A 13,004-nucleotide genomic window follows, 5' to 3' on the forward strand; every position below is an offset into this window, starting at 1 on the left:
TTATACTATACAATTCGCGTGTTGTATTTATAAATAAAAATGTGTGTCCTCAGTATAGGTAATACATAAATGTATTATAAGAGCAAAAAAAAGCGCTTGAGGCTATATTGGAGTGTGAATTCAATCGAGATTAAAGGGCAATGTAGAGCATGGCAAGTTTATCATTCGCATTTGTACACTATTTCAAGTCAAACCTTTTTGAACCATTATTGCAAACTTTTTAAATTCACTAAAAATCATCTGGTAGTTTGGTTAAAAGTCATCAGCATATTAAAAGACAAAATGAAGCATTGTTTTACTACATGTCACTTTTATATTTTTATTTTGTTCACTTTTATATTTCGTTTTCTGATTTTTAAATTATGTGCACCACAAGTGTTCAAATAATTAAAGGGTTACCGTAATGATATGCAAAATAAAGTATTGGGCACTGCCAAAATGTGATGTTTTATCATGAATAACCCCACAAAGTGGATCCATAAATATGTAGTAAAGATTACTTATGGCAGCTTTATGGCATCCTAATAAAAAGCTTCCTTTTTGTATTTCAAGCACAAAATCAACATAAAACCACAAGAGTACAGTATTTTGTCTGTTGATGTCTGTTGAAAGGCAACACATATAATCTTCTTATCTGGCTGTAGAGAATCTTACAGGACTCCATACATAGTTACAGAGCGTTTCTTTCCCAAGGCGACAGTCCACATTAGGCAACGCCATATTTAATGCCTTGATTAATTTGTAGTGACTGCTGGTTCAATACCACTCTGTTCTAGTTCTGCTATCACAGACATGTGTTTAAACTCTTCTGGATGGTGGTTGAAGTTCTCGACCAATCGGAAAGTCTCAAGCCGTTGCGATCCGTAAAACAGCTGCACCTGATTGGCCAAGCACTGTGCCTGGTGGACAGTCTGAAAGAAGTTTACAAAAAAAAAGAATTAAAATGTACATAGTTTGCTGTTTGTTTTACTTAGTAACTTCATTGAACTTACCACAAATTTGATATCCATCTCAGCGGTCATCAGCACAATGCCTTTGTCCTTCTGCAGGTCTGTATAGTGGTATAAAATAAGCTGGCTGGGTGCATTTTCTCCCTTAGTCTGAAACAGAAGCTATTTTTAGTGCCTAAACCAGAAAACAGCGTGGAATTTATATTAAAAGATTAAAAAGAAATTTAATACCTGAACGTTAATTAAAGATGTGAAGTGCAACTCATGACCAGCCCACTGGCCGACAAAAAACTCATAGCCCTCCTTCTGGGGTAGAGCATACAGAAACTGCACAAAGATTGACAAAACTTATAAATATTGAGTGGATTTCAGTTTAAGGCAATATAAATGCTGGTGAGCAGTGCTTGGTAGTAACTGATTACATGTAATCTGTACAGTGTTGCCACAGTTACTCTGAACAAGTAACTTAGTTACTTTACAGATTACTTGATTTTAAAAGTAACATAGCTACTTTACAGATTACTTGATTTAAAAAGTAACTTAGTTACTTTACAGATTACTTGATTTAAAAAGTAACGTAGTTACTTTACAGATTACTTGATTTAAAAAGTAACTTAGTTACTTTACAGATTATTTGATTTAAAAAGTAACTTAGTTACTTTACAGATTTCATGATTTAAAAAGTAACTTAGTTACTTTACAGATTACTTGATTTAAAAAGTAACTTAGTTACTTTACATATTTCATGATTTAAAAAGTAACTTAGTTACTTTACAGATTACTTGATTTAAAAAGTAACTTAGTTGCTTTTCAGATTACATGATTTAAAAAGTAACTTAGTTACTTTACAGATTACTTGATTTAAAAAGTAACTAAGTTATTTTACAGATTACTTGATTTAAAAAGTAACTAAGTAACTTACAGATTACTTGATTTTAATTAGTTACATTCAGCTGCCGAAAACACCCCTTTCTAACAATGTCAACAATGTCTCTCCTGACATTTTAAGTTACTTAAAATCTAATTCCTGAAAAAAAATACATGTTTTTATAAAAAATAAAATAAAGACAGTTTTTCTTGGCTGCACTTAACATATGTTTTTATAAAAAAAAAAAATCATAATTCCCACCCTCTCCATGTAATCAAATGAGACATAAACCAAAATATAAAATCAAATTATTATTTTTTTCCAAAGATAGGTTTTGTCATTTGGGTAATTCTTATCACACTGACATATGTTCAAGTGTTTGTTTGTTTTTTCAAATAAGTTTGGTTTTAGTTAGTTATCCCAATTATTTGATGCTATAAAAATGGGGTGTTACATTATGATTTACAGCTGTGTTTGCGATTGAGTCTGGTGTGAGCGGGATCACACATCTCAGGATCACTACTAGCAGAGTCAGGCTCCAAATTATGTAATCGTGAACGACTGTTACTGGGATATTTTGGCCTAATTTTTCTACAGTGGAAGGAAGTAGAGACATCATCCATTTTTTTTTTACCATCTATGGTGAGAACCATTAATGGAACCGAATATCACATTATTCTGATATTCTCTCGGTTGCCACAGATTTGATCAAGATATCCAAAAAGACACTGAAAATCCTCAATCTTGAGACCACTATTGAAAGCATTGACTGCCACTATGTGGCCATTCAGCATTTTGCAGGTTTTATTATTTGGTGGTATGACATTTTACTTGAGCATTTTAAAAATGTACTTCACCTTTTCTGTTACAAAGTATTAAAATTCTTACCGTTGGGCAAGATTTGGCACGGCCAAAAATAATATCAAATGTTGAGCCCTATAATGGAGAATTACAAGGTTATTCATCTCTTGAAAACATTATAAATATTATGAATATAAAATTATAATCATACAATATTATAAATATGATGACAAAATCAGTTCTAAATTTGACTTCTCATCATAATAGATTGAATTGCATTGAAATAAAGCAAAATCAGTTTATTCTATTAGTATTGTAACAGACTGATAAGAGTTTACATATAAAACCGAACTCACTGGTATGACGGCACTAATTGTGTCTTTCTTCGAGAAGTGCTGCATCCAAAGCTGCACAACAAAGTAAAGGACTTTTTGTGAGGTGGTCTATTTAATCTTCCAACAAATTATTTTACAGTTCAGTGCAGACTGAAAATGTGTGTCGCTCTATGAATAATTGTCTTACCTCTGCAATTTCAGATCCAGATTTCTCCTGAACCATATCAAGGTTAAGAATAGATCCTAATGTCTATAAAATAACAAAAAAACGTTGAAAAAAATCAAAAAGTCTCAAAATCATAATATGGAATTAAATACTAATGAGGTTTAATTTCTTACCATATCTTTGGTGAAGCCCCCGCTTTCTGCTTTCCCACGTTTGTCCGACTACAAATATGACAACATGAGCAAATTGTCTTTTCTACATTATATTATGTCTATACAAATATATTTTATATACAATTTATTAACAATTGTTAATTTGTTTAAAAATATAATATGCATTTAAATCATAACAACTTGTATTTGAATTCTTACCAAAAAAATAAATAAATAACTAAAAAAAAAAACCTAAAACAATTAAAAATAATAATTATAACTGTAAATGTGTTCATGTCATCAGTGCTCACCTCTTTCTCCATGTACTTCACGAACTCAGCTTGTCTGGACTGTCCGAGCGGCTCTGTCTTCTTCTCACTGCGCTTCTCTAATCGGGCTTTATATTCTTGAGGGTTTGAACTGATGTTACAGGAATACAAACTAGATTAATGCTTGACATTTGACATATTATATCGAAACTACACCAGCGGCATTTGACAGCACCTCACCTGCGCAGTTTCCTGATCTTCTCTTCATATTTATTATAATACGGATTTTCCTCTAACTCCGGTTCTTTCTTTATGGAAAACGCTCTGAAGTGAGATGGTACAAGTCCTGGAATCAGCGGTCGGATGCCAGTGGCCCTTACCGCTAGCATCCCACGGTACAAACATGACATTTGTACCATGGCCGCCGCCATCTTTTCCCCGTCCAACATCTATGGGTGTCCGGGCGGAACCACGTTTAAAATATGCACAAAATATATTAGTTCCTACCCTAGATTAATTTTCCTAACGCAAAACATATTATTATTATATATTAGTTATAATATACTGTATTATATATTTATACAGTTATAAATATATAATACATATTATTAATAGTTATTATTTAAGTTCAATTATATTATATAACAAACAAGAACCAAGAAATATATAAGTGAATAAAATCCTTTTGCTGTACCATGTCCCTGTTTGACGTTGCTGCCGCCTTTTCCTCTATTATTTAATTAAATAATAAATAAATAAAATATTTTCGTTTCTACCTTGGAATGGATTATTTGATTTCTCTCAATAATAAAATTATATGTATATATCAAAACAACACAATTCATATATTTAGCTCTTCCTAACAGTTTTATTGTTGTGATAATTAATTCACCAGTCAAATTAGAAAACATGTATACAGTCCACAAATAAATAACTCCATAAAAGGTTACTCTTGGTACTAAATTTATTTGATAACAATCATATTTATTTTAACAACACATTAAGCATGTCATTGGGAGCTGAAATATATTTATTCAGTGCTATATGCATTTTAAATCATTAATAAAAACCAAATAAATATGTGTTTTAACTGATTTCTGCAGGTGCTGAACAAACGTATCTGTGTTCGGATCCATCAGTGCAACTTTTAGGAATCCATATCTTCTGGTTCTGAGCTAAAACACAGGCAGAGCCTGTGTGGATATCATGATCCTTCTTGATTTTGGAGAACTTCAGTGGTTTTCCATCCGTCCAGGACCACTGCTTTGGACCCCCCATGAGCCCTGCAAAATTAAAGGGGAAAATTTACATTCTGTCCTTACAAAAAAGCACCACACAGAATATACGCCTCGTTTGCTTACCGATCCAGAACGATTGCCTTCCAGCAAACTTCCATATCCACTTCATATCAGTCTTTGAGTGGATACTTGACAATTGACTTTCAAGCCTATATGTTGGAGTCATAACATTAATATTTAGTCGTGGAAAAGGCAAATGTGTATGTAGTATGAATGCATGCATATATATAGGCATAACATACAGCATGCAAACATGTTGTGCGCTGCTCCAGCTAGCAATACCAGGCCCCAAAATATAACAGTTCCTCCTGTAGTGAGTCCAGCCTTTAGGACAACCTATACTAACAGGCTTCTGTGCCTTTTAAAAAGAGAGGAAAGAATTATGTAATGAGAGCTCAAGTATGAAGGAAAGTCTACATTGATAGAAGTCAAAACAATACATAATATACATTGTGCACCATGTGATGTTCTCTTTTTGATCTAAAAATACACAACAGCTGACTCCCAGTGTAGGGATGAGCTATAATACCTTGTGTTGTCGCACTCCTGAATCAGTGACCAAAGAGGCTGAGTCCCGCTGGGGAGTTTCCACTGATTCAGAATCAGCGGCATATCCCGGCCAGGTCCAGATGGGAGTGATCTCCAGGTCAGAGTGGACACGAGGAGCTGCCGCCTTTTCCTCTATTCTCACTGGGATCAGTCCATGGAACTAATAGAGGACCGAAATTATCACTTATTTTGAGTCCTGCACACGGCACATTATGATGTATGCATGCATGTAACTAAATAAAAGGTTTAATTTAGGGCTGTCAAACGATTAATCGCATCCAAAATAAAAGTTTGTGTTTACATAATATATGTGGGTGCACTGTGTATAATTATTTTGTATATATATAAATACACACACATGCATGTATATTTAAGAAAAAAAAATTATATATAAAATATTTATATATAATATATAAATCTATAAACAGTAAATACATAAATATATATAAGCATGTGTGTGTATTTATATAAATAAAATAATTATACACAGTGCAATCACATATATTATGTAAACATAAACTTTTATTTTGGATGCGATTAATTGTGATTGATCGCTTGACAGCCCTAGTTAAATTATATTAAATTATGAAATGTATTCTAAATATTAAAAACCAATAGATAAAACAGTATTAATAAAAAATAATACCAATAATAAAATACATAAAACACAAAATACAAAATTAATTAAATTATATTAAAAAAAATTAAATGGTTTTAATAATGTTCACGATACTGAAACCAATAAATATATCAATAAATATTAACAAATAACTAAAACGAACACTAAATGCATAATACTACTAAAGCATAAATAATTCAACAACCAAATAAATAAATAGTACTAATATATAAATAAACAAAGACATAGGGCTGTGAAACGATTAATCGCATTCAAAATAAGTTTCTGTTTACATAATATATGTTTGTATAGTGTGTATAATTATTTTGTATACATAAATACACACACATGCATGTATATATTTAAGAAAAATGTGCTCTCAGTATAACAAATATTTATATTTATACATAATATTAATAATGTATTTATATTTATACATAATATTAATAATGTATAAATATATATAAAGTACATACATGCAAATATTTCTTAAATATATACATGCATGTGTGTGTATTTATATATTCAAAATAATTATACACACTAGACACACATTTATTACGTAAACACAAACTTTTATTTTGGATGCGATTAATTGCGATTAATCGTTTCAAAGCCCTAAAAAAATAATAAGTAATTCTAAATGAATAACACTACCAAATAAATAAATGAATAAATACTACTAATAGCAACATATAAATATTACTAAGAAATAAAAACAAAAACAATTAAATAAAAAACAATACCACTACTATAATTAAATATTACAACCAACCAAAATAAATAAATGAATAAATACTACTACAACAAATAAATAAATATGACAAACAAACTAAAAATAAATACTACTAATAATGAAATAAACAAAGAAATAAAAACAATATTAAATATTTAACACTAATAAATACTAAAAAAAAAAAGACATCAAAACATCCCCCCCAAAAACCTAAATAGCTACTAAACAAACAACACAACTAAATGATTAACTACTTTCTTAACACATAAGTACAACTAATTAATAAACTCTGAAGTTTAGTAAAGAACAAAATTGAAGGCAGAACCAAAATATATCAAACTTACTCTCCAAACTCTTTCTTGATTTCTGTTGTCCACCTCTGACAGATGTGCCTAAAACCACACTCAGAGTTTAGTATTAACTAATAATATTAATATCATTGTTTGAACACCACACTAGATATTAGATTAAGTAAATGTTTTAGCTGAGGAGGTGACCTGGCTCACTCTGTGTCTGCTTCTACCCAGGATCCTCAGCTGCCTTTGGCCTTGACTGTGAAAGTGGTCCTGAGGTTCTCCCACGCTGAAATGGCTGAAGTGAGTGCGATCTGGGACGTCCCCTCTTGGCGGATAGTTCCCCCAAAAGATTCCGCTCCTTGGGTCTGGAGTGTATTCCTCCAGTAGGGGTGGTTCAGGCTCTTGGACGTAGGGTGGGCCTTGGAAAGGATGTTGCTTCTCATCTTCTTCAACAACAAGGTCATCTGGATTACACTTGCCTGAAAGATGGAAATATTCTCAGGCTTTATATATAAAAGAGCAGAACGTGGGCATGTAGAACTACAAGATTTTAGAAGAAGACTTCTTTCTACCATTTCTAGTATCCACAATCTCAACTGTGGCCTTGTTCCTCTGTCCCAAAACAGCATTTTTTGGAGTCTTCAAAACCACATCAAATTTCTCATGGTTCTCTTCTAGTCCATCATCTTTGAGGTAAATGTTCCACATTTTGACATGTACACCTAAACACAAACATAAAGCACAGATTCAGCATTTTCTAAAGATACAAATCAAAAAGTAAATGTAAACAGCTGAAGTTTGACGCGATAACCTGGATCAAACTGCACGAGACTGGCAGAACTGTGAGTGAAGTCTTTCCCGACTTGAGCTGTTCCCTCTTCCACCTGTAAGATAAAAGCATTCAATCAAACTCCATCTATGATAGTAAGTTTAGATGAGATAGTTTAGCGCACCTGTATAGCGATGTATGCCGGATCTCTGCTGTTCCCACTGCGCAACACCTGCACAGCTAAAGTTCCCGCATTCTCACAAACACGATAACAGGAAGCAGACAGCTCCACACGAGACCACCTCAGTTCAATCCTGTGTCGGCCGACGGAAAAGACAAATACCACATTGGGACTGAAATTATTTTGAATTATCTAGAATTCATATAAATTTCTGATCAGTTTTGTCAACTGTCGTAATGTGTATTTTTTTATAAAACCCTAAAATAAAATTACCAAATGAACCACTGAATCATTTAATAGAAAAACAATAGAACATATATTGTTTAACATTAATGATAATAATGTTTATTGTACATGTTTATTTTTCTATAAATTTATGTTAATATTTTATTTTTTACATTATTTTATATATTTATATTGTATAAAATTCCACGTTCAAATTTTCCGAGGTGGCTAATTCGTACGACCTCACTCTACGATTTTTGATAATCGTACATATTTTACGAGTTGGGCGTCGTGACGTCATTACTGGCGTGGCGGCCATGTTGGCGGCAGCTAGCGAATGTAAACAAACAGCAAGTTGAGAGAAAGAAAAGAAATAAATATGTTATCCCTAAAAGGATGTGGAATATACCGGGAAACGTTAACTAGGGAAGCCAGCGACCGGTATGTGGACAAAATAGGCACTATCAACGGTTTGGATCCTTATGAAATTTCAAACAAAGATTGGAGCACCGACGACGACGACTTGCTGCGGCAGTTTTGTATAAACGATATTATCTTCAGCTACCTTGTTTGTGGTGTGAGCACCTACACCTCAGAACAGTTCCGAAGCTACAAGGGATAAGAGTCGCGCATGTGCAGTTCACTAATGGATGGGTTCAGGAGCTGCAAACAGTGGGAACACACCGGACAAAGGTAAGCTCACTGCGCTCCACTTTGCTGCTAGTTTAGTAAGTTAACTGTATGTGCTAACAACCATTCACACATGTACTTTTAACTATGTGTTTCAAAAGTGTAGTTTTCCGGGTTTCTCGCGTATTTTGAGCTCTTTCCCGCTGTCTTCATCATGAATTCAGCTATACTAATTATATTTAGATGTTATGTTATACTTTACTGTCGTAAATATAATGGCATTTATATGTCATGTATATACACATTATTACTGAGGGTTGAGGTAAATGTTTGGTTTCCTGCATAGAATGAATCCATTGTCGATCTTTTCCCCATGGTGATTATGTGTTGCGCAGTTACACCCCACAATACAGCAACGGTTTACCGTGGTTGAAATAGTAAAATGAATCAAATCTTTCAAATCAAATCTGTTTACATTCGCTAGCTGCCAACATGGCCGCCGCGCCAGTAATGACGTCACGACGCCCAAGCCCGCCCCTAAACCTAACCATCACATGGGTTTAGACTAATAATCGTACGAATCGAATTCGTACGAGTGAGGTCATATGAATTAGTACGAATTAGCCACTTTTTAATCACTCGTACGAATTCGTACGATTTGGTCGTGAGATAGCGTTGAAAATGCTGATAATTTTACTAAATTAATCACTGAACTCCGAATTTGACAGAAATAATATAATATCGAATAGAATAGAATATCACATACATAAATATATTTTGTATTGCACATACGAGGACACACACACACACACACACACACACACACATATATATATATATATATATGTGTGTGTGTGTGTGTGTGTGTGTAAATAAAATGTTATTTATTGTTAAAATGTTATATATATATATATATATATATATATATATATAGTGTAAATAAAATGTTATTTATTTATTAGAAAATCACATTAAGAATTCAGTGAGTCATTTGGTAAAATTATCATCTTTTTTAAAGGTGCACATGTGTAATTTTGTGTCTGTTTCAAGTCTTGGACTTGTGAAATGTAATATATATATATATATATATATATATATATACACTGTATATAAATATATATTAAAAATATATTTATTACAGAATTATTCATATCTCTCTCTCTTTCTTTTACATTGGAAGTGTACTTATGTACCTTAACATTCTGTAACTGCACTGTGCACATGTAGTGAAAGTTTTGCAAGATATCTAAACAAATGATCCACAAAAGAGGATATATGTACACTTCAGGAAGCATGGTGTTTCCTGCAGGGTCTGTGACTTGGAACTCAAAGCTGTCTGCGGTCACTTCCATATCAGCAGGAATGACATAGCGCACTGCCTTCTGGTCCAGATCCTTCTGGGTGAAGCGTCCTTTGATATAGGCACCTATATCAGGAAGAAAATTCATTATAATCTGGACATAATCTGTGAATATTATCAAGTGACCCGTGCACCTGCCTGTGAGGGCGTTTTCAAGGTAACCGAAGTGTGGAGGCCTTGTGATTGTGAACTCGAGTGTGTCATCGGGACTGTCTGGATCTGAGGCTTTCAGCTCTTTGAAGGTGATGTAGATGCCCTGTTTGCCATCTGGAAGATTCTCCACGGCACTTGGAATACCTTTGTTTACAATAGTGGGTGGTGTCTTGTCCAATATATCTATCTGTGAAGATATAATACTTCAGTACAATCTACAGAGAGCTGCCATTTAAACTGCATTCATGCTGCACTACCACTAGAGGGAAGCATTAGAGAATGCAAGCACTCATTTCACAGCCATTGCTCACTTTAGTTGTTTAAATACTGTAAAATGTTGTCAAGAGCATTTGTGTTTTCCTTATTTATTGTTTTTCTTTAAACACATAGGTTATTTGATTAATTATTTCTTCATTATTTCTTATTAATTTTGTTTATTTTATTAATTATTACGAAAATTCTGAATGATAAACAATGTACTTTTATAAATAAGATTGGTAAAAAACAAAGGTTATTATAAATAAAATATAATTAATATATAATACATTATTTAGGGGAGACTAGGAGTCACTTTTTACCAGAATAAATATTTCTTGTAATGTTCTCATGTTTGTCTGCTTTGTCTTTGCCATACTGATTTTCTTTAATGTAAATACACCTTATTTAAATATTTTTATTTATCTATTACATTTATTTATTTGTTTAATTTTATTAACATTAATACAAAATTTCACAATAAAAAATCTGTTTAAGTGAGATTAGTATAAAAAATAACAAAGCGAACACAGTGATCCGGACAATAAGCTGCGCTCCAAGCACATGCATAGACTTTTAAAAGAAACGTTGTGACGTTTGTGACGTAAATATATATATATATACACACACACACACACACACACACACACACACACACATATATGTTTGTGTGTGTGAGAAAATGTATGTAGCCTATGCATGTCCACAAATACTGACCAGTAAACTGTATATATCTAACATCAAATTTAATTAAAACATACCTTCACTTGTTTACCAAAAAAGCTAAATATGTTTGGAGGGGAAAAAAATCAGAAAATATTCTTAAGCTTGTTTAAAACCACTGCCATCAAAACCACATTTGTATAATTGACTCACAACCCTTTCCTCTTGTGACAACTCTCACTCTCCTTCCATATTTTATTTTAAAATTGTTTAAAAATATGAATTGTTTTAAAAAAAATGGCTCAATACTGTATTTATAGCTTACCAGAAAAATCGTAACTCAACTTAAAACGTAAGACGTAAGGGCGACGTAAAACACAATGTGTGCTATTGTTGTGTGGTATTATCACATGTAAATTCAAGTGAGGGGAAGAATGGGCCTTCATATTATTTATGACCATCCCGGTCTCAGGAGTCGTGCGGTTAGACTAGCACGCGCCGAGTTTAAGAAATGCGCGGCAGCGACTTCAGCCAAGTGACGGTGTGCGCGCTCCCGCGGGCCCCGAACAAATTTTTGGGCTGCTTCACCTGTGCAGTTGGGAGTTTCTCTCGGTAGCACAGAGCTGGGTGTGCTGGCCAGCGCGTTTGCCGCCTCGCTGAACGCTTCAACGGAATATTAAATTGTGGCGCGGGCCTCGAGAGAGCGACGCTGTGACACAGTGAATGGCACCGGACCTGCACGAGCACCTGGCCAGCAAATCCTCTCCGTTTAACATGCAATACAACAGGGAACGCATTGTTAACCCGTTGCTCTCTTGCTGGGCTCAGTGGTTTGTGTGCAAGCCGTTTATTTGACAGCCATGTTAACTCTTTACACGCCAGCGTTTTTTTATTTATTTATTTTTTCTAGTTGCCAGCCACCGCCAGCATTTTTGATAGTTTTCACAAAATTGTCATGCCCCCTGGAATGTTGCTGTATGAATATTATCTAAACATGCAATATATCAAAAGTGAGAACGGACCCATTTTATCTAGCTTAATGCAGTCTTTTTTTTTAACCAAATCGCTTCATAAAAGAAGTACAAATTTGAGCAAAAAGCTGAGAAAATCGCATTTTTGTCAATTACTTTGTCCAGATCGTATTCAGAACGATCATTAAAACATACACTTACCTAAAGGATTATTAGGAACACAATACTAATACTGTGTTTGAGAACTGCAGAACTGCCTTAATTCTACGTGGCATTGATTTAACAAGGTGCTGAAAGCATTCTTTAGAAATGTTGGCCCATATTGATAGGATAGCATCTAACAGTTGATGGAGAATTGTGGGATGCACATCCAGGGCACGAAGCTTCCATTCCACCACATCCCAAAGATGCTCTATTGGATTGAGATCTGGTGACTGTGGGGGCCATTTTAGTACAGTGAACTCATTGCGCCCCTACTACCATATAACAGTGAACACTTCTGAAAGAGTTAATTAGGTTGCACGAAATAAATCGTTTTCCTGACAGAAACTGTAAGGTAAACCATAGTATGATGTGGTACAAACCTCATAATTCATTTGTTTATTATGATTTTAAAGACTTGTATAAGAATGAATTATAACATTTTGTGCTTTTTAGTGTCTATTTATGAGTCTATTTATATGCTAAACCCATAAAAGCTGACACATTTATGAGTTCCATATACATTTAAATTTAGGGTTTTTCTCATCAAAGAAAAC

General features: G+C 33.6%; 2 protein-coding genes across 3 annotated transcripts in view; both read right to left on the reverse strand.

The window, feature by feature from the left end:
• Positions 1-305: 305 nt before the first annotated feature.
• On the reverse strand, positions 306-4,005 carry atpaf1 (ATP synthase mitochondrial F1 complex assembly factor 1). Its single transcript, XM_039682632.2, has 9 exons — positions 3,782-4,005; positions 3,584-3,692; positions 3,294-3,341; positions 3,142-3,204; positions 2,976-3,026; positions 2,707-2,754; positions 1,182-1,277; positions 993-1,100; positions 306-911 (listed from the first exon to the last, which is right to left on the reverse strand). The coding sequence occupies exons 1-9, from the start codon at positions 3,988-3,990 to the stop codon at positions 735-737; spliced, it is 909 nt and encodes a 302-aa protein (XP_039538566.2). The 5' UTR covers positions 3,991-4,005; the 3' UTR covers positions 306-734.
• A 482-nt stretch (positions 4,006-4,487) lies between these two features.
• Positions 4,488-13,004, reverse strand: part of frem1b (Fras1 related extracellular matrix 1b) — a 30,463-nt gene continuing 21,946 nt past the window's right edge. Inside the window, exons 27-37 of one of the 2 annotated variants that reach the window (XM_039682957.2) lie at positions 10,343-10,544; positions 10,126-10,270; positions 7,993-8,122; positions 7,851-7,923; positions 7,612-7,761; positions 7,250-7,518; positions 7,088-7,135; positions 5,369-5,548; positions 5,082-5,197; positions 4,903-4,988; positions 4,488-4,824 (exon numbers count right to left, since the gene is read on the reverse strand). In XM_039682957.2, the coding sequence (XP_039538891.2) occupies positions 4,628-4,824; positions 4,903-4,988; positions 5,082-5,197; positions 5,369-5,548; positions 7,088-7,135; positions 7,250-7,518; positions 7,612-7,761; positions 7,851-7,923; positions 7,993-8,122; positions 10,126-10,270; positions 10,343-10,544 (1,596 nt within the window). In that variant the 3' untranslated portion in view covers positions 4,488-4,627. Of the gene's footprint in view, positions 4,825-4,902; positions 4,989-5,081; positions 5,198-5,368; positions 5,549-7,087; positions 7,136-7,240; positions 7,519-7,611; positions 7,762-7,850; positions 7,924-7,992; positions 8,123-10,125; positions 10,271-10,342; positions 10,545-13,004 lie in introns of both variants that reach the window. The other variant, XM_039682955.2, reaches the window with a different exon arrangement.

Source organism: Pimephales promelas, chromosome 2 (assembly GCF_988280905.1).
Source record: "Pimephales promelas chromosome 2, fPimPro1.hap1.1, whole genome shotgun sequence".
Taxonomy (NCBI): domain Eukaryota; kingdom Metazoa; phylum Chordata; class Actinopteri; order Cypriniformes; family Leuciscidae; genus Pimephales; species Pimephales promelas.